Source organism: Oncorhynchus clarkii, chromosome 2 (assembly GCF_045791955.1).
Source record: "Oncorhynchus clarkii lewisi isolate Uvic-CL-2024 chromosome 2, UVic_Ocla_1.0, whole genome shotgun sequence".
In the NCBI taxonomy this organism is placed as follows: Eukaryota; Metazoa; Chordata; class Actinopteri; order Salmoniformes; family Salmonidae; genus Oncorhynchus; species Oncorhynchus clarkii.
Window position 1 is genome coordinate 59,187,474 of NC_092148.1, and position 22,455 is coordinate 59,209,928.

Below are 22,455 nucleotides of genomic sequence, written 5' to 3' on the forward strand. Positions count from 1 at the left end.
GAAATTCAAAGTGTATTTGAAAAGGCGTCAAATGAACAGCCGTACGAATCTTTTCGCAGTTTATGCTCAGTTGTGACTTGTTTGCTTGACCTACACGGACACTTCTGTTGAGGTAAGGGAATGTTATATTCGACACATTATAGGTGAATAGCTGAAAGTATGTTCAACCAGCTAGCAGCAGTAACATTCAGCTATCTGCATTCTCCAGAGTCCAGTTCGCTAACGTTAGCTTGTAGCTAGCCAGCTAAGTTATTGTAACGAAACTGCCGAATAAATCAATTAGTTAAGTTGCATGAACGATAGCTAGGAACTTAATTTGGTGTTTATTTCACAGGAAGATCATGGATGGGGAATTTCGAAATGGGTTGGCGACAGCTTTGAAGAGACATAGAGACCCTTTGTCTGACACGGAAGACAATGTCCACTCGTCTGGTGAGTGTCAACATCACTGCGTGCGTATGAGTGCTTGTTAATTAAACCCCCTAAGGTGGACGTGTCAAATGTCAAAATGATCTTTGATATGACCTTAAAACAATTCCATATCGCTAAGCAGACCCCCCCACTTCCCTGGCTTAGACAGGTCTTAGACTTCTATTAAAGGCTTGAACAAGAATTAATTAGTGTCAACTTATGTCATCCATCAACAGTGCAGTGTTGGGGCATACCCATTATTATTGTGAGCTTCCCTTTGCTGTCTTACAGATGTCAATGATGTTCAGAAAAGGCGTCGCCTGGAGGTGTTGGGCGAGGAGAATGTCAGCCCTACAAAGAAGTCTTCAACTAGAGATCGCCTCCGGTGTGCAGAGCTGGTGAAGCCTGACACCCCTGCAATCTGCTCTGTCCGCTCCAGAGTACAGCAACTAACCCAGAGACGTGAGGGTAAGAGGATAACGCCCCCTCCTAAAATAACCAACTCGCAGCCTGTATACAGTATCGATAGAATTAGAATATGGCAGTATCCATGCAACACTCAGATCTGTAGTCATTGAGAAACAGTGACTCCAACAGGGGATGTTTTGTTTACAGGAGGGCATGTGCTGGCTCAGAGATGCCTCTCTGATCCAGGGTCTGGGGTACCATCCATTAAATTCCAGGATGGATTCAAAGAGCACCATCTTATTGGTGAGTTTTCTTATACATTTACCTTCCAGCTTCTTTACCATTCATTGAATGCAAGTGAGGACACATCTGCACTAAAGTGGTTAAATGATAGGAGCATCTGGTCTGTTTTTCAGGTGAGGCAGAATTCAGCTCGCGGGTGGAGCGGTTTAAATCCCCCACCACTCCTCAGGCCAGCCCCCTGCCAGCCAACCGGTGGCCCCGTACCCTCTCCAACGCTGTTACCAACTTACAACTGAAACTCGAGGCCAGTGACACGCCCAGCTCCAAACAAGCCTCCCGCATACGCCAGGTCTGTGCCACACACAGGTGAAAAATCTGTCTGTGCCCTTGAGCAAGGCAGCATCTGCTAAATGACTAAAATGTACATGTAAAATGTACCAGGAGTCTTGAGGTATGCAATGCATTCTGAAATGTTGATGTTGCACAATTCTTAAAATTCCTGTGAAGTTTCTAACGGCTTCTATTTGTCTGACCAATCAGGAGAGGGAGGAGGAGCTGCGTCTTGTAAGGGCCCAGCCAATCACAGAGAATGTCTTCCTAAAGCGAAGCTTCTCTGATTCCTCACTGACTGAGGTACGTTTTGTTACCCTCTCTCTTGTCTGGTCACGGAATATTGTTAAGGGTTATGTTTTTTGGCTTCCGCTCAGCCCAGTCAAAGTTCTTCTCTGTCTTGGCACATCAAGGCGGAATGAGCTTCCCGCTGACACTAGGACTGCAGAGTCCCTGCCCGTCTTTCGAAAATGCCTGTAACTCTACATCTTCAAACAGTATCTTAAATTGTGTGCACAAATTCTGATCTGTTTCTTTTAGTTGTCTAAAACTCTAAGATCATATTTTATAACTTGTTTGCAATGGAACTAGCTTTCAAGTCATACCCACCTGACTCATATGGCGATTTATAATGGACCCTTTTTGAATTGCGTAAAGAACAGTAATTGTGTGATGGCGGTTATGCAGGGCTGTGTTCCAAATGAAATGACTACAAGTATGCTTCCTCTAGTTCCTCAACAGCACAGCTAGGAGAACTAAAAAATATTTATTTTATAGTTGAGCTCTTTGTCATAAAATTGCTTAGGAACTGCACATGTTGGAGAGGTGTGTGTGTGTGTGTGTGTGTGTGGCCGTGGCCGTGGCCGTGGCCACTTGGAGACACCAGTTAGTCCTCTCACTCGAACCCTTAATTTCTTATTTTTATTTTGCAGATACCCCACATTTTCCAGGAATAGGCTTATGTTACTGAATGTATCCACAGTATTTTCAGATTTTGTTGTAAGGGAATGCGACAAAGTACAGTAAATGTAATATGCACATAAAATCTGTTATGTTGTGTAATGTTTGGTTTCAGTCCTGTCAGGTGAACTGTTGTGTACTCACCATTTGGTCTAATAATTTTTCCATTATCTCCAAACGGTTCCCTTTCAATTACTACTGTGGTTATGCATTTTCATATTTCTTAAACATTTGAATATACTGTAGCAAATGCCTATGTGTGTAAAGGGTTAATCGCTCTGGATAAGACCGTCTGATAAATTACTAAAATGTTGAGCTCAAGTACTTGTTTCCTGATAGAACAATGATACTTGTTGTGATATCATTAGAGGGCGACCCCACCCGTCTCCTCATTCTCCCCTTGGATGATGTTTAGACGTAGCAGGAGACTGCAGTGGCCACCGTTCCAACCATGGAATGTGAGTTTACTTATATGGACTGAGTGTAACTGGTTCTGAGGAGAACAGGGTGTCTTGAAATGTCACAGGTGTCATTTTCATCCTCCAAGTCACTTGAATGGTAATCGGGTGTAGGGTTCACTTGGTCCTTCATAAAGTGGTACAGAATCTTTATAATACACTGCTCAGGAAAATAAAGGGAACACTTAAACAACACAATGTAACTCCAAGTCAATCACACTTCTGTGAAATCAAACTGTCCACTTAGGAAGCAACACTGATTGACAATAAATTGCACATGCTGTTGTGCAAATGGAAAAGACAACAGGTAGAAATTATAGGCATTTAGCAAGACACCCCGAATGCTGGCGGTGCTTTTACTCTAGTGGTGGCATGAGATGGACTCTACAACCCACACAAGTGGCTCAGGTAGTGCAGCTCATCCAGGATGGCACATCAATGCGAGATGTGGCAAGAAGGTTTGCTGTGTCTGTCAGCGTAGTGTCCAGAGCATGGAGGCGCTACCAGGAGACTTGGAGGAGGCCGTGGGAGGGCAACAACCCAGCAGCAGGAAAGCTACCTCTGCCTTTGTGCAAGGAGGAGCCCTGCAAAATGACCTCCAGCAGGCCACAAATGTGCATGTGTCTGCTCAAACGGTCAGAAACAGACTCCATGAGGGTGGTATGAGGGCCGACGTCCACAGGTGGGGGTTGTGCTTACAGCCCAACACTGTGCAGGACGTTTGGCATTTGCCAGAGAACACCAAGATTGGCAAATTTGCCACTGGCGCCCTGTGCTCTTCACAGATGAAAGCAGGTTCACACTGAGCACATGTGACAGTCTGGAGACGCTGTGGAGAACGTTCTGCTGCCTGCAACATCCTCCAGCATGACCGGTTTGACGGTGGGTCAGTCATGATGTGGGGTGGCATTTCTTTGGGGGGCCGCACAGCCCTCCATGTGCTCGCCAGAGGTAGCCTGACTGCCATTAGGTACCGAGATGAGATCTGGTTGGCCCTGGGTTCCTCCTAATGCAAGACAATGCTAGACCTCATGTGGCTGGAGTGTGTCAGCAGTTCCTGCAAGAGGAAGGCATTGATGCTATGGACTGGCCCGCCCGTTCCCCAGACCTGAATCCAATTGAGCACATCTGGGACATCATGTCTCGCTCCATCCACCAACGCCACGTTGCACCACAGACTGTCCAGGAGTTGGCGGATGCTTTAGTCCAGGTCTGGGAGGAGATCCCTCCGGAGACCATCCGCCACCTCATCAGGAGCATGCCCAGGTGTTGTAGGGAGGTCACACAGGCACGTGGAGGCCACACACACTACCAAGCCTCATTTGGACTTGTTTTAAGGACATTACATCAAAGTTGGATCAGCCTGTAATGTGGTTTTCCACTTTAATTTTGAGTGTGACTCCAAATCCAGACCTCCATGGGTTGATAAATTTGATTTCCATTGATAATTTTTGTGTGATTTTGTTGTCAGCACACTCAACTATGTAAAGAAAAAAGTATTTAATAAGAATATTTCATTCATTCAGATCTTGGATGTGTTATTTTAGTGTTCCCTTTATTTTTTTGAGCAGTGTATATAATGCCTTCGGAAACTATTCAACCCCCTTGACTTTTTCCATATTTTGTTTCGTTAAAGTATGATTTAATTGTGGAAGAAAAATTCTACATTTTTATGAAAATTTCATGAAAAATAAAACACTAATATATTTTGATTAGATAAGTGTTCAATGCTGCTATTGCTGTTTCTAACATGCAATCACAGATGTGTGTTTCTGGGTAAGTTCTTAAGAGCTTTGCACACAAAGATTGTGCAAATATTGAACATTCTTTTTCAAATTCTTCAAGCTCTGTCAAGTTGGTTGTTGATCATTGCTACACAGCCATTTTCCAGTTTTGCCATAGATTTTCAAGACAATTTAAGTCAACTGTAAATAGGCCACTCAGGAACATTCAATGTATTCTTGGTAAGTAATTATATTCTGTAGATTTGGCCTTGTGTTTTAGGTTATTGTCCTGCTGAAAGGTGAATTCCTCATCATGGAAAGCAGACTGAACCAGGTTTTCCCCTAGGATTTGGCCTGTGCTTTGCTCTATTCTGTTTTTTATCCTAACGAAACTAGTTATTTGCTGATGACAAGCATGCAGTACCCATAACATGATGCAGCCACCACAATGCTTGAAAATATGGCGTGGTACTCGGTGATGTTGGATTTGCCCCAAACATAATGTTTTGTATTCAAGACAACAGTTCATTTCTTTGTTGCAAACAGGATCCATGTTATTGGAAATGTAAACCATGTTTATTATGCACATGCTTCCTCCTTTTCACTCTTTAGGCTAGTATTGTGGAGTAACTACAATGTTGTTGATCCAGACTCAGTTTTCTCCTATCACTCTTAACAGTTTTAAAATAACTATTGCCCTCATGGTGAAATCCCTGAGCGGTTTCCTTCCTTTCCGGCAAGGTGTATTGATACACCATCCAAAGCCTAATTAATGACTTCACCATGCTCAAATGGATATTCAGTGTTCATATTTCTACTAATCGGTACCCTTTGTGAGATTTTGGAAAACCCCCCTGATCTTTTGTTTGAATATGTGCTTGAAATTCACTACTTGACTGAGGGACCTTACATATTGTATGTGCGGGTTGCAGAGTTGAGGTTGTCATTCAAAAATCATGTTAAACATTATTGCACACAGTGAGTCCTTAACTTATTATGTGACATGTTAAGCACATTTTTACTCCTGAACTTATTTAGGTTTGGCATAACAAAGGGTTTGATTACTTATTGACTCAAGCTATTTCATATTTTCATTTGTTTAAAAAAATAAATGTATCCACTATTACATGGGATATTGTGTGTAGATTAGTGGCACAATCTCAATTTAATCCATTTTAAATTCAGGCTGTAACACAACAAAAAGTGGGAAGTCAAGGGGTTTGAATACCTTCTGCTGTAGATGCATAGACATGTGCATAAGAGGAACACTGTATTTTAGGGGGCTAATTTGTCTGTGTCCAGCAGGCAGACCTCAATGTGACTGATGAACCTTTTGGGGTGAAGGACGGCAGCTTTACCGAGACATCTGTCTTCACTAAGGTCGATGGAGTGGAGCCTCCAATTCAAGACACCGGTAAGACACTGCAAGAGGAGAAGTCAATGCATTATTTCAGTTTGAGCTTGAAGGTAGGTAAGTTAATGGTATATGTTGAGAAAAATCTGACTAAAATGTAAGAATCTGAATTTTGTGCAAATATCAGTGTAGAGAGGTCAGATTGTGATTATTCAACAGGTGAGGTGGCAGAGTCCTCAGTTCACATGGATGTCCCACCAGAAGAGGTGAAGGGAAGACACATGGCTGAGCGACAGGCAGAGTGCACTATGGTCATTTGTCAGGGAACTTCTCTCCCAGATGAACAACATGAGGCAGCAGAGGGTCCTGTAGTGAAAGAGCAGCAAAAGGCAGTCTCTCCTGCTAGTGACAAGCATGTGGAAAGGGATTTAGTGGTGAAGTTCTATGTTAATGCTGAGTCCCATTTATTTTTAGATAATCCTGTGGCAATGGAGTCAAAAGGAGATGGTGAGGAGTTGGGTTCTTCTGTAGTTGAGCAGATGGGGTCCCTACAAGAGAAGGAGATGAGGTCTTCTGTAGTTGAGTTGGGGTCCTTTGTAGATGAGGACGATGTGGGTTCCCCTTTAAGTGAGAAACAGGTGGGGTCTGCTGTAGGTGAGGAAGAGGGGGTAGTTCAGTCCCAACTAGAGAAGGTTGGGGACCTATTAAGTGAGGAGATGGAGTCTTCTGGAGTTGAAAAACAAGGGAAAGCAGAAAGTATTTTAGTTGACGTCCAGGGTGAGAAGTCTGTTCTAGGTGAAGACCAGGGGGAGTTGGGTCCTTCTTTGGGTCCAGAGCAGGGAGAGGCCGCAAACACATCAGCTGTGTCAGACAGAGAACAAGGAGACTCTGAGCTGCTTACAGACGAGGAACCGACTGATAAACCACAGTCAGAGGCCAGAGGGTTAAAGAAAGTCACATTTACCCTGGAGCCAGAAATGATCAATGACTCAACTCTGTCTGAGCTGGACTCTTCATCTAGCTGGAAAAGAGAAAGTATGTCAGGTGAGACATATCTAGGTTGTTGGCACAAGTTGGGCAGGAGGTGAGACACAACCACGTTGGGTTACACATAGTTGCGCACACACCTGGGCATAAAGTCAGAAAGATACTGGTCAAATGTTTCTGCCACTGCCATTGTCTAAACAAGGGATTCAATGGGTCACGGCCAACACTTTGCACCTCATCTTTTTTCTACACTATGAACAGCCAAATTATGACATTTTAAAATACTTGTAAATAGATAAGTAAAGAAATAAAAAACGTAACATGACAGTGAAAATAACAGTAGCGAGGCTGTATACAGTTGGTACAGAGTCAATGTGTGGGGACACCGGTTAGTCGGGCTAATTGAGGTTATATGTACATTTTGAGGTAATATATTTGTAGACTGCGAATTGACCTCAAGAAGCCTAAACGGATATACAGTGCTTTCGGAAAGCATTTCAACCCCTTCACTTATTCCACATTTTGTTACGTTACAGCCTTATTCTAAAATTGATTTAATTGTTCCCCCCCCCCAATTTACACACTTCCCCATAATGACAAAGCAAAAACAGGTATTTAGGAATTTTTCCTAATTTATATTTAAAAAAATAAAGACCTTTGCACATTTAGACAAGTTTTCAGACCCTTTACTCAGTCCTTTGTTGAAGCATATTTGGCAGCGATTTACAGCTTCAAGTCTTCTTGGGTATGACGCTACAAGCTTGGCACACCTGTATTTGGAGTTTCTCCCACTCTTCTCTACAGATCCTCTCAAGCTCTGTCAGGTTGAATGGGGAGTGTCACTGCACAGCTATTTTCAGGTCTTTCCAGAGATGTTCAAATCTGGGCTCTGGCTGGGCCACTCAAAGACATTTAGACACTTGTCCCGAAGCCACTCCTTCATTGTCTTTGCTGTGTGCTTAGGGTCGTTGTCCTGTTGGAAGGTAACCCCAGTCTGAGGTCCTGAGCGCTCTTCATCAAGGATCTCTCTGTACTTTGCTCCGTTCATCTTTCCCTCAATCCTTACTGGTCTCCCAGTCCCTGCCACTGGAAAAACTTTCCGAAAGCATGATGCTGCCACCACCATACTTCGCCGTTGGGATGGTGCAAAGTTTCCTCCATCCGTGATGCTTGGCATTGAGGCCAGAATTCAATCTTGGTTTCATCAGAACAGAGAATCTTGTTTCTCATGGTTGGAGAGTCCTTTAGGTGCCTTTTGGCAAACTCCATGCGGACTGTCATGTGCGTTTTACTGAGGAGTGGCTTCCGTCTGACTACTCTACTATAAAGGCCTGATTGGCGGAGTGCTGCAGAGATGGTTGTCCTTCTGGAAGGTTCTCGCATCTCCTCCCTGAGCCCCTTCTCTGATTTCTTAGTTTGTTTTGGTACCCTTCCCCAGATCTGTGTCTCGAGACAATCCTGTCTCAGCTTGGTTTTTGCTCTGACATGCACTGTCAAATGTGGGACTTTATATAGACAGGGAAGTGCCTTTTAAAAAATAATTTCCATCAATTTAATTTACCACAGGTGGATTCCAATCAAGTTGAAGAAACATCTCAAGGTTGATGAATGGAGCCAGAATGCACCGGAGCTCAATTTCGAGTCTCGTAGTAAAAGGTCCGAATACTTATGTAAATTTATTTGTTTTTATTTTTATAATACATTTGCAAAAATTTCTAGCCCTGTTTTTGCTTTGTCATAATGGGGTCTTGTGTTAAATCATCAATTTTAGAATAAGGCTGTCACGTAACAAAATGTGGAAAAGGGGTCTGAATACTTTCTGAATGCACTGAAATTATTATGTTTAGTCAAATATTACAAACCTTGATTACATTTCTGAACATTGTCCTGCAAAGGGTACCGTCTTTGGGACAGTAAAACGGGTGTCCTGACTCTCTATGGTCTCAATCCCGTGGTGTTTATTGTAGGGGTGTTCAACCCAGTGTCATGGCTAAATTCCCAACCTGGCCACATTCCATCATGGCCACCTAATCATCCACCTCATTCCTAATTGGAATATATCATTCCTCACCTCTCCAACTGATAGTTGACGTGTGGTGAGAGTTCTGGCACAAAATGGTCGCCGTGCTTCACCTTGATGGTGGATGAGGTGAGTTTCCCTCTACTATGTAAAGCGCTTTGAGTACCTCAGTTGGTAGAAAAGTGATATATAAATCCAATCATTATTATCTCTCGTGTGTGGGAATACTTGAACAGATTTCCAAAACTAAAATAACTTGTAGCTGATTTCCTGGTATTTTTAGGTTTATGTCCAACAACAAATTAAACAATTTTATGTTTTTTGGGCTCAGAAAACTGCCAAATAAAACCACCGTCAATTGATGAACCCTGTTGTAGACTCACTAGGGCAACATTTTTTTAATGTCTGGATGTAACTTGCTGCATATGGGGATTTATCCACAGAGACTGAGCTGAGCTCTCGCGATGAAACCAACACCGCTGAGATGATTGACCTAATGTTTGATGAGGTGCTGGAGGCTGCTGCCCAGGGAAGGATGGAAGAGGACACTGAGGATCACAATAGTGGCATAGCCACAGCGATGTGTGGAATAGAGGAAACAGACACAGAATTGGACAAAGCTGAGGAGGGTGAAGACCTGGAAGAAACCAAGGAACTGGACTCCAGTGCAGATGAGCTGCTGTCCTTCCCACCCAGCTTTATCCTCTCCCCTCTCAGCAAGTCTGTGGAAGCTGTGGTTACTCCTATGGTAAGGCTCTGCAGACAGACAGTGGTGCCATGGTCACCTAGTTCAATGTGATTCTGAACGTGATTGGTATTTTATTAGGATCCCATTAGCTCTTGCGAAAGCAGCAGCAGCTACTCTTGCTAGGGTCCACACATGAAACATGACATCATACAGAACATTAATAGACAAGAACAGCACTGCATACTTACAAACGGCACATACAGCCTACACATTACATATTATCACACAATATCGAAGTCAATAAGGGAGAGGCGTTGTCGTGAGGTGTTGCTTCATCAGTTTTTTTAAAACCAGGTTTGCTTTTCATTTGAGCAATATGAGATGGAAGTTCGACGCAATAATGGCTCTGTACGCTAACAATACTGTACACTTTCTTGAATTTGTTCTGGATTTGGGGACTGAAAAGACGGGTTGTGTTTGTGTCAGAGCTGTGTGTGTAAGTTGACTTCGCAAACAATTTGGCGTTTTCAACACAATGTTTCTTATAAGAAATGATGCAGCCCGTCTCAACTCTTAGTCAAGAGAAACTGGCATGCGTTAAATGTATATTAGCCCAACAACTAGAGCCTGCAAGTTCGGTGTCAAGAGCAGTGCATCTCTTTATTATGGACAGACCTCTCCCCTCTTCATAACCACTTAATCTATACAGTGCGTTTAGAAAGTATTTATAGACCCCTTATCTTTTTCCACATTCTGTTACGTTAGTCTTACTCTAAAATTGATGAAATAAACAATTGTCCTCATCAATCTACACACAATACCCCATAATGACAAAGTGAAAACAGGTTTTTAAAAATGTTTGCAAATTTATTACAAATAAAAACCAATGCCTTAATTACATAAGTATTCAGACCCTTTGCTATGAGACTCATTTGAGCTCAGGTGCATCCTGTGCCCATTGCTGATCCTTGATGTTTCTGCAACTTGATTGGAGTCTACCTGTGATAAATTCAACCGACATGTATGCTGATGATTCAACCATATACATGGACACAGGCTTTGTTTAATGCCAGAGGCAGGTCGTTGGTAAACTTAGAAAGGAGTACCTAGAGCTTTCCTGCGGTACACCACATTTTACATGTTTGACATTCGAGAGGCTTCCATTAAAGAAAACCCTCAGTTCTATTAGGTAGCTCTGAATCCACAATATGGCAGAGGTTGGAAATCCATAAAACCAAGTTATGGTCAATAATATCAAAGGCTGCACTGAAATCTAACAGTATAGCTTAAACAAATTTAATACATTTCTTTCAACCAATCAGTCATTTGTGTCATTGCAGCACATGTTGAGTGCCCTTCCCTATAAGCATGCTAATTCTCTGTAAACAAATTGACAGACTTTCAGCATTGTATTTGGTCATACACCATTTTTCCTAACAGTTTGCTAAGAGCTGGCAGCAAGCTGATAGGTCAGCTGTTAGAACCAGTCAAGGCCGCTTTACCTGTCTTGGGTTGTGGAATGACTGGTTTTCTTCCAGGCCTGAGGATAAACACCTTCCCTTAGACTCAGATTAAATATATGATAGACAGGAGTGGCCAGTCAGCTACCATCCTCAGTAGCTTTCCATCTGTCAATGCCAGGTTTGTCATTATTGATCGATTAACAATGGTTGTTCCACCTCTCCCACACTAACTTTACACAATTCAAACTTACAATGCTTTTCTTTCATTATTTGTTTTTTAATGCATGAATACGATGGCTCACTGTTCATTGTTGGAATTTCCCGCCTGAATTTCCCTACATTGCCAATGAAGTAATCACTAAAATAACCTGCAACAACAATGGTTTTGTGATGAATAAGCCATCTGATTTGATGAAAGATGGAGTTTAATTAATCTTTCTGCCCATAATTTCATTTAAATGACTAAAGTTTTTTTCCATCTTTTTTTTGTCATTGTTCTTGGCTTTCAAAGTTTTGAATGTTTTACACTTAAATGTTCCTCCACGTGTTTGATATCCCCACAGAGACTTGCAGCCAATCAGCTAGCCAACCCTCCATCCCTACTTCTGACTCCTGAAGAGCTGACCACTCCCCCTGCTGATAGTGCCCCTCTCTACAGGTGAGTCATCTTGTCCTCTACACTTCAGGACAAGCAGAACTGACAGTGGTCAGCTAACATGAGTGAAATAACTCATTGACTATGAAAATCTTTCAATATATGATTGGCTTGTTATTTATACCTGTGACGACTCCAATGTGTTTTGTGATTGACAGCATCGATGCCTACCGCACCCAGAGACAGAGCACCAAGCCAGCCATTCAGAGTGTAACCCCAAGGGTGCAGAGGCATGCCGCTGAGAAGTCTCATCCCCAGCACTGTGTCAACACCAAGGAAAGGATCATGGTCTGTAGTAGGACTGTTGGAATGGTTGAGTCTATTCTGTATGTCTTCCGTGTCATGGAGAGTGACTACCTGTGTAGCATATCATCCAAACTTTGCATGTCCTTTATGTGGGCATTGACAAAAGTACCACCAGGATAACATTGGCTTTGGCACTGACCACGTTTACATACGTGCAGTATTCCGGATAGTAGCTCATATCCTGCTTACGGTCTTTTTCGGGAGAAGCTGTTGCCATGCATCCTTTGATATCCCTCTCATGAGTATCCCTGTATCCATGAATACAAAATAAATTCCTTATTTAAGTTCATGTGGGTTAAATGAAATATGGCCACTGTAGGCCTATAACTTCTCACGTAGCGTAGTATTAAATCCTTGCAGTGAAATTAGACAACAAATGTTAGTTGTCTTGGGAACAGGAGTGGAGAAATTATTTCTTATAGCATCTCTTGCGGAAATGTGAGTACACGTGTAATGTGTTATCTTTGACACTGTTATGCAAGCAGACAGTATTTCAACCACAAGATATGCACTCAAGACGAACTGAAGTTTTATCAGGAATGTGTTTCATCATTTTCTCAGGTTTTCATTTCCTTAAAACCGGTCAAACGGATGACATTTTGCACAGGACCGATCTTTTCACTTTCAGAGTTATTCCGTTTTCTCCCCGGTCCCCAAATGAAACGGTAAAACCGACAACTTTACCGATATTAACTGCTGTAGATTACTCATGCATTAATTCTATTGATGTAAGACATTATTCTGGTGAGCTTTACTTTATTTAGTCTTATGGGGAAACAATTTATAACAGAAGAGAAGCTGCATGTCTCAAACTGTAGTTGACAACCAAATGTCGGAAATGTATAATATGACCAGGTAGTCTACTTTTTGAAGTGGTTTGTTTGTGATAGGAGAATTATGTTCTCGTGTTCATTAACCAATTGTAATTACTCAGTCTGCTATATCAGGATTTGTAAGATACTGATAGAAATGAAAACAGTCAAATGTCAAATTCACGGGAACGTTCTGACTTGCACAGTACAAAGACCTTCATTTTATAGCGACACACATACTTCCACACAAAACATCAGGTATCTACCCAGCCGACAGAGATTGGGGTCCGTGAGAATAGCTTCTCCCCTCCTTCCCCCAAGATAGGGAGAGACCTGGGAAGTTCTCAGTGTCCCAGTCAAGGTCGGCACAGAATCTGACTCAGTCTGTTATCCCCAAAACATTAATTCCCCAAATCATTAATTCTGACTAAGAACTACACTAAGGTATAATATTATTCTACTGACTATAACCACACACAGAATTATAATAATCTAACGATTCAAATCACTTTCATACATGCATTAAAATCTAACGATTCTAATCCGTTTTGATTCCAATCAATTTCATACAATCATACGGTTTCGAAGTTATAGTTTCAGAGTAATATTCTAATCATTTATTAAACAAAAGTAAAACATTCCCTTAAATTTGACAATCTGATGACATCACACAACACCCATGATATGTGAAACTGAGCCTGCACAGACCACAGTAAAGGGGATGAGATGTTTACATGCCACAGTATCCCGTCTTACATCAGCATGTCCCAGGCATCTAATCTGGGTTTCTCATAACCGGGATACAAGCGTTTTCGGGTTATTGCGAACTGGATATGTTTTATATGCAAGAACTCAAAAACAATACTTGAGTGTCCCGAATAATAACCGGATATTGGTGTGCATGGATTTGGTATTTTAGTTATTTTATTAGGATCCCCATTTAACTGTTGCAAAAGCTGCAGCTACTCTTCCTAGGTTCCACACAAAACATAATACATCATTAGTATTATGTAAAGGACAGAACTACATACGTTTTTTAAAAGGCACATGTAGCCTACATATCAATGCTTAAACTCAAACTATCTAGGTCAAATAGGGGAGAGGCGTTGTGCCGTGAGGTATTGCTCTTTTTTTTTTAACCCAGGTTTGCTGTTTATTTGAGCAATTTGAGATGGAAGGAAGTTCCATGCAGTAAAAACTCAATATAATACTGTACGTTTTCTTGAATTTGTTCTGGATTTGGGGAATATGAAAAGACCAGTGGTGGCATGTCTGGTGGGATAAGTATGTGTCGGAGCTGTGTGCAGGTTGACTATGCAAACAATTTGGGGTTTTCAACACCTTTTTATGTTTTTTATAAAAAGAAGTGATGCAGTCAGTCTCTCCTCAACTCTTAGCCAAGAGAGACTGGCATGCATAGTATTAATATTAGCCCTCTGATTACAATTAAGAGCAAAACATGCCGCTCTTATTTGGGCCAGCTGCAGCTTAACTAGGTCTGTCCTTGGCGCACTGAACCACACGACTGGATAATAATCAAGATTAGACAAAACTAGAGCCTGCAGAACTTCCTTTTTGGAGTGTGGTGTCAAAGCAGATCATCTCTTTATTACGGCTAGACCTCTTCCCATCTTTGCAACCATTGAATCGATATGTTTTGACCATGACAGTCCAAGGTAATGGCAAGTAATTTAGTCTCCTCAACTTGTTCAACAGCCACACCATTCATTACCAGATTCAGCTAAGATCTAGCACTTAAGGAATGATTTGTACCAAATGCAATGCTCTTAGTTTTAAATGTTCATGACCAGTTTATTACTGGCCAACCATTCCAAAACAGACCAACTCTTTAAGGGTTTCAATGACTTCATTAGCTGTGGTTGCTGGCTCGTGATGGTTGAATCATCAGCATACATGGCCACATGCTTTGTTTAATGCCAGTGGCAGGTCATTGGTAAAAATAGACAAGAGTAGAGGGCCTAGAGAGCTGCCCTGCGGTACACCACACGCATGTAAATGTGACCAATGTAAAGAAAGAGTATTTAAATGAGTGGCTGGTTGGAATGAATCTCATATCCTCCTGTGATTGGTCAGGTTCTGAATGAGGATGCTGCCAAGCTGCAGATGGTCATCAAACAGACGTTGCAGGCCCTGAGCTGCTGCACTGACGAGGACCACGGCAGGGGCTCCCTGGAGGAGGCAGAGGCTGATAAACTGCTGCTCGTCTCCTGTGAGTCTCCATCCACTCATATCCCACCCCTAGCTTGTGACGTTTTCTCTCCTCTCCCCTAATTTGTCTGCTGAATTAGTGTATAATCGTCAACCTCATCCATCTCACTGCTATTGCTTTTTTTCTCCTGTATACGTCTATGCTGGAAGGTATGATGGACCTCTTGATTTGTTCCATTGCTTGATCATCTGTGTCCCCCTCTGTCTCCTGTGTGTCAGGTGAGAAGCGGGCAGCCCTGCTGGCTGAGGTGGCCAGGCTGAAGGAGAAGGGGGGCTCAGTCTCTGAGGATCTAGAGGGGGGTGATGGTGATGGGGACTCTGGCATGTCCCATCAGCCCTGCAGGGGCACCGTCAGCATCAGCCGTGTCCAGCTCCCTCTCAAGGTGGAGTTTGTCTGCTCTGCCCGCACACAAACAGGTACCTACAGTCGGTTAGGCTACGTGTGTTATCACCTTTGTAGTATGACGTTTGTTGCATCATTTATTTTGAACCACTTACTCTGCTGCTGCTTGCTGCCAAGGTGAGTTGTTTGCCTGCTCATTTGGGTTAAATGTTCAAGTAGTAAAGTACAATTAATTCATTTTCAGCTCAAGACACATTTGAAACCATACCAGGTGATTAATGAACAACCCTCCTGACTATTTCTCTCCTCAAAGGTCGGCCCACTCATTATTTCTTTGTCCTGATTCGTTATGGACCCTGCAACATCGTTGCGACCCCATTGGCCACGGCAGTGGACGCCCAGAATGGCGACACCATCTCCTTCCCCACCTCCATCACCCTGTGAGTCCCACTACTGGCTCCATATGGAGGAAGTGAAGCGTAAAGGAGAACTCACCAGACCGATTGTCGGTCTGTACAGTAGGGGGCTTTTCACTTGTCGACCCATGTGTTGTAAGGTTCATGTTGAATCGGTTTTGTAAATTACGGCCAGCACTCTGTTTAGAGTAGCTAAGTTCTCTCGGCAGGCAATCCTACTGGTCTGTCTTTGCCTTTAAAGGAGATGCTTGTGTAATATCTGCTGTACTACTGCTAAAATGGCTCTCACCCCTAGTCTGTCCAACTCTTTCTGTGACTGACTGTATTATGTCCCTTCAGGCAGGACATTCGCTCCAACTTTGAGGTTGATGTGGAGGTCTACAGCCTGGTGAGATGGAACATATTACTTTATTTCTCACCTAAAACGTGGGTATTAGTAAATATCGTAGATGGTCAGTGATAAGAATGTGTTGACAGGTTGTATGTAAAATTTACAAACTGTCTTCTATTACTCAGTCCCACACCTCAGGGAACACCTGCAATGTGGATCTCCGCAGCTCCACCAAGTCACGGGTGAGTGCGACATCTTCTGATTTACGAATGCTATCCAATGTTCTATGGCTGACAATGAGAGATACAGTGGGTCAAAAAAGTATTTTGTCAGCCACCAATTGTGCAAGTTCTCCCACTTAAAAAGATGAGGCCTGTAATTTATCATTGGTACACTTCAATTATGACAGACAAAATGAGAAAAAAAATCCAGAATCACATTGTAGGATTTTTTTTATGAATTTATTTGCAAATTATGGTGGAAAATAAGTATTTGGTCAATAACAAAAGTTTATCTCAACACTTTGTTATATACCCTTTGTTGGCAATGACAGAGGTCAAATGTTTTCTGTAAGTCTTCACAAGGTTTTCACACACTGTTGCTGGTATTTTGGCCCATTCCTCCATGCAGATCTCCTCTAGAGCAGTGACGTTTTGGGGCTGTTGCTGGGCAACACGGACTTTCAACTCCCTCCAAAGATTTTCTATGGGGTTGAGATCTGGAGACTGGCTAGGCCACTCCAGGACCTTGAAATGCTTCTTACGAAGCCACTCTTTCGTTGCCCGGGCGGTGTGTTTGGGATCATTGTCATGCTGAAAGACCCAGCCACGTTTCATCTTCAATGCCCTTGCTGATGGAAGGAGGTTTTCACTCAATCTCACGATACATGGCCCCATTCATTCTTTCCTTTACACGGATCAGTCGTCCTGGTCCCTTTGCAGAAAAACAGCCCCAAAGCATGATGTTTCCACCCCCATGCTTCACAGTAGGTATGGTGTTCTTTGGATGCAACTCGGCATTCTTTGTCCTCCAAACACGACGAGTTGAGTTTTTACCAAAAAGTTATATTTTGGTTTCATCTGACCATATGACATTCTCCCAATCTTCTTCTGGATCATCCAAATGCTCTCTAGCAAACTTCAGACGGGCCTGGACATGTACTGGCTTAAGCAGGGGGACGCGTCTGGCACTGCAGGATTTGAGTCCCTGGCGGCGTAGTGTGTTACTGATGGTAGGTTTTGTTTCTTTTCCCAGCTCTCTGCAGGTCATTCACTAGGTCCCCCCCGTGTGGTTCTGGGATTTTTGCTCACCGTTCTTGTGATAATTTTGACCCCACGGGGTGAGATCTTGCGTGGAGCCCCAGATCGAGGGAGATGATCAGTGGTCTTGTATGTCTTCCAGTTCCTAATAATTGCTCCCACAGTTGATTTCTTCAAACCAAGCTGCTTACCTATTGCAGATTCAGTCTTCCCAGCCTGGTGCAGGTCTACAATTTTGATTCTGGTGTCCTTTGACAGCTCTTTGGTCTTGGCCATAGTGGAGTTTGGAGTGTGACTGTGAGGTTGTGGACAGGTGTCTTTTATACTGATAACAAGTTCAAACAGGTGCTATTAATACAGGTAACGAGTGGAGGACAGAGGAGCCTCTTAAAGAAGAAGTTACAGGTCTGTGAGAGCCAGGAATCTTGCTTGTTTGTAGGTGACCAAATACTTATTTTCCGCCATAATTTGCAAATTCATAAAAAATCCTACAATGTGATTTTCTGGATTTTTTTCCCCCCTCATTTTGACTGCCATAGTTAAAGTGTACCTATGATGAAAATTACAGGCCTCATCTTTTTAAGTGGCAGAACTTGCACAATTGGTGGCTGACTAAATACTTTATTGCCCCACTGTACATGTCAAAAGCTCAGTTCTGATCATATTTATTTTTTTAGGTCACTCCAAGGAAGCTTCTAAGCACCATCAAGGTAAATGATCTGCTTTCTTATCTGTGTATTACTTGAAATGGTGAGGGGCGTATATTTATACCCCCTTTCCGGTTACATGTTTCTAATCTGAAAACGTTATCTTGTTGCTTTTCAACAGAGATCCAACCAAAATGTAACATGTAAGTATTATTGTCCTAGTTGCATATGATCTGAAGATGACATTTGTCCTGAGTGATGACAGTTTGATTGAATTGAATCAACACCCCACAGCTTCTACCATGCCGCTCCTAAACACCCAGCGCACCAGCAACTTCTCTCTGGTTGGTTCTCACAAGATCTCCCTGGCCTCCCTGGGCCAGAGCAAGTTCCCCCTGGACAAGGTAGGCTCATCTCACCTGGCTCCCTGTCTCAGTCACACCTGCTGCAGTGCTCCAGCCTGGATATGATATATGTTTAGTGTACCTGCCTGCACTCCTACAGTATGGGAAGATGTAGGGAGGCATGTTTTGTCAGTCCATTCCTTGGTTTTATCGTGCCTATTTAAAAAAAAAAATAAAATAAAAAAAAGAAGTTTTGAACCACCTGCTTGCTAGATTGTATCTCACTGTCTCTTGAGGATGTGTGCCACTATCTTTTAATCTATTTGGCTGAATCTACTGTAAATCCTGTTACATTTTCAGATTTTCCACCCATTGTAGTTCTTTCAGTTGCGATATCAGATCGGATGGTTGTCATTTCCTCACATGACTTGTTTTTATTTTTTCTTCGTGGTGTTAAAGTTTTCCAGTCTGGGCTGGGTCACTTGTAGGACTGTGATTATGGAATTTGCGGTAACAATTAATTGTCATGCAAATTGATATTTATTGTCATTTTTTTGGTTGACAATTTTTTTTAGCTTGTAATGCATCTTTGAGAATTATCTGTAACATACCTAATATAAAACAGCTTTGGTACCACCCCTGTCAAACTTTACCCACTTCATAAAAAATTAAAAACGATTTATTGGGTAAACTATATCTACTTGAATATGAAATTGAATCGCCCCCCAATCTTCTAAAATGAATATATTAAGATGTTTATGACCCCCAAAAAATTCACTCTTACTGTCTGTTACATAATTATATGATAACTGTGCCAGCCCTAGTCACTTGGGATGTTACCTCTATCGCTCCCTGTTCTGTCTCTCTCCACTTGTGCACAGATGAAGTTTGAAGGCAAAATCAGGAGACTCCTGGGAGATGAGTTTCAGGAAAAGGTTTCACTCTTTCACTTTTCCCCACGTTGCACACTCACCTCTACCCCTTTTTTCTCTTTGCTTCTCCATTTGACTCCTTTCATGCGGCCAGCAAAACTGGTATCAATAATTAGTCTTCGCTACACTGGCTATAATATCAGTGATGGAGTGCTCCATAGGTAGATTTCTAAGCACATTTCAATCAATGTTCATGACTTTTCTTCAAATTCTCTTTTATTGCATGTTTTGTTTACCTCCCTAGCTAGATGAACTACAAGCAGCTTAACCCTGGTATCCATGTAATTCCACCTTTGTGCAGGTGCCCTTCCTGTCTCCACTAGAGGGAAACATATACCTGCAACTGGACAGCGAGAGCCACTCTAATGTCCAGCACCAGGGCTTCCTTGTGAGTTTATTTTTTGTTGACTCAATTCCCTTCGATCTCTCAAGTGCATATTATCCTGTTCCTGTCCTCTATACTTTCTTTATTGTCGCCAGCAGCATACCACTCTGCATACCACTGCTGGCTTGCTTCTGAAGCTAAGCAGGGTTGGTCCTGGTCAGTCCCTGGATGGGAAACCAGATGCTGCTGGAAGTGGTGTTGGAGTAGGAGGCACTCTTTCCTCTGGTCTAAAAATATCCCAATGCCCCAGGGCAGTGATTGGGGACACTGCCCTGTGTAGGGTGCCGTCTTTCGGGTGGGACGTTAAACGGGTGTCCTGACTCTGAGGTCATTAAAGATCCCATGGCACTCGTCGTAAGAGTAGGGGTGTTAACCCCGGTGTCCTGGCTAAATTCCCAATCTGGCCCTCAAACCATCGCGGTCACCTAATAATCCCCAGTTTACATTGGCTCGTTCATTTCCTCTCCCCTGTAACTATTCCCCAGGTCGTTGCTGCAAATGAGAACGTGTTCTCGGTCAATTTACCTGGTAAAATAACCGGGGGGGGGTTTAAAAAAAAAATGTGATTCGTCCTCCACCCACCCCTTCGTTCTCCCTCCTATCCAGACAATGTTTGAGGTGGTGAATGGATTTGGAGCTTGGCATCGGCGCTTCTTTGTCTTGGAGGGAAACCACATGTCCTATTGGAACCACCCCAATGACAGAGGCAGCAAGGTGGGCATTGAGCTATGACAGAGATGACTGGGCTGGAGCTCTTGGTTCCAAGCTCTCAGGTTATCAGAAGGATTTTGAAAAAAAGAAACTAAGGTTAACAATTCCATTATGTTTTTTGCATACTTGATAATATTTTATTTTATTATTTATTTTATTTTCTCTTAACTGAATATACAAAGTCACACTAACTTGATTTAAACATTTCCTCATCTCCTCTACTGTTCCCTCTGTTGTACTTGCAGGCAGCAGAAGGCAGCATCTCCCTGTCTAGTTCCTCTAGTCAGAGTGTGAAGCCAGTGATGAGAGACTCCTGTGCTCGCCCCTATACTTTTGAACTGGTCAGCAGCGTCCAGACTGCACAACAGGATGACCAGGGCGCTCTGGCCAAGTAAATAATATTACATATTTTCTTACTCCCTTATGACACAAGCAAATTAGCTTGACAGCAAGTGGTCATTAATGTTTTCAATATTAATGTTTTGTGGAGGACTGACACTGCTAAAGTGAGCCTGTCTGTATCTGATAGACAGTGGTCTATTTTCATTGATCTTGTGATATTTCTCATAACATGTTCTCTCTGTTCTTCAGGTGCTGGTTCTCAGCAGATACTGGGGAGGATCGAGGGGACTGGATGGAGAACCTGAACCAGGTTCTCCTGGACCTGCATACCTGGACTCGCTGCACCCCTGAACCATGCTAAAACACAGCCCAACAACCAGGCCAGCTGTGGGAACATGAGGGACAGCAGTCTGTAACACACTGTTATAATCATATCTTTATGAATTCTTATGATTACCATTGGGAGATTATTTTAGACTTGGGGATATTTTGACTTTCCTTCTATTTGTCACTTTCAATAGCCATTTAAAATAGAGCTCCATCTTGTTGCTTGATATGTATACTATTTACCTGAGCTTGAAGTAGACGATTTAAATGAATCCATATAATCTACAAACACTATTAAATACGTATCAAACCTAGTGCAGAAGAGCACTAACACTAAACACATGATTAGTCCAATAGTGTAGTTATAATTTTCATAAGACTAACAGAAAAATGCCAGGCATGGCTGCTGGACAATATGATTTCACTACTACAGCATTGCTGTAATACCCTCAAGTGTAGAAATATGTCTCTCGGAAATAAGAAATCTGTACCTGACACACAACCTACCTAATCTAGAAACTTGTGAATTTAGTGATTCAACTAGAATTGCAGTCAAGTTGAGTTATAGTACTGTACTTGAAAAACGGAGCTATCTGCTACAAGGTAAATATGGACTATTTCACAAGTTAAATTCTTCATGTTCCTTAACTGAATCTATTGCTGTGTTGTGCATAACACAACAGGGGCCTGTCAACAAAGATGGTACCCAAGCACTTCAACTGGACTATAGAATGATAAGGTGTATAATGTTAGTGCTTCATCTCATGATAAATCCTAGTAGCAGCCTAAAAGGTGGTGAATGTATATGCTGACTAGTCAACCTAGTTTTTTTTGTTTTTCCTTCATGTATTTACTGTCAATCGGTCATTCTCTTTCTGTATGTGGATGTTATCCCTATAAAATACCTGTCAACATTCTTTATATGCACATGATTGATGAAGGTACTACCAGTAAATAATACAAATGGGTCTAATGGCATACACTGTCTGAATTTGTTTTGAGTCCATGCAGTTTGTGTCATGCTCTTCTGTAAATTTAATATGGAAAATATTTTCAATGTTTTTGGTGCACGTGCAATTTGAGTTTATAAAACCATAAGCTCAAATATAGCTTTCATTGTCCTACGTCTTAAAGCTGACATCTTCCTCCATAATATAGTTATGGCAATATTAGCATATGAATGAGTGAGCCATACAGTGTTTACAACATTGTAAAGTTTTGAGGGAATGGGGTTGACTATGGGGCAGGAATGTCATACAGGAAATCATGCCTGTGTTTGTGTACTGCTACAGAAAGAATTCCTGGAGCCCCTCTGGGGGGAGGTGGGGCAGTTGGTTCTCAGCTCAAGGTGATGATTGGAACAGTGGCCC

The 22,455-nt window shown here is 42.3% G+C and overlaps 1 protein-coding gene across 3 annotated transcripts; it reads left to right on the top strand.

Moving 5' to 3' along the window:
* LOC139381791 (anillin, actin binding protein 2) lies at nt 1–22,190 on the top strand. 3 transcript variants are annotated; one of them, XM_071125555.1, is made up of 23 exons: nt 1–112; nt 335–432; nt 703–879; nt 1,027–1,122; nt 1,236–1,411; nt 1,603–1,695; nt 5,840–5,948; nt 9,339–9,643; nt 11,610–11,704; nt 11,860–11,989; nt 14,914–15,049; nt 15,268–15,465; nt 15,705–15,831; nt 16,147–16,195; nt 16,324–16,380; nt 18,075–18,107; nt 18,226–18,247; nt 18,339–18,448; nt 19,270–19,323; nt 19,622–19,708; nt 20,312–20,419; nt 20,662–20,807; nt 21,008–22,190. In XM_071125555.1, exons 2-23 carry the CDS (start codon nt 342–344, stop codon nt 21,117–21,119), a joined length of 2,511 nt encoding a protein of 836 aa, XP_070981656.1. In that variant the 5' UTR covers nt 1–112; nt 335–341; the 3' UTR covers nt 21,120–22,190. The 3 variants fall into 3 exon arrangements, with proteins under 3 accessions (XP_070981656.1, XP_070981665.1, XP_070981673.1); XM_071125564.1 differs by lacking the exon at nt 19,270–19,323 and having other exon boundaries at nt 3–112; nt 21,008–21,325; XM_071125572.1 differs by lacking the exons at nt 1–112; nt 335–432; nt 703–879; ... (2 more) ...; nt 1,603–1,695; nt 5,840–5,948 and adding an exon at nt 6,593–6,932 and having other exon boundaries at nt 21,008–21,325.
* Nucleotides 22,191–22,455: the final 265 nt, after the last annotated feature.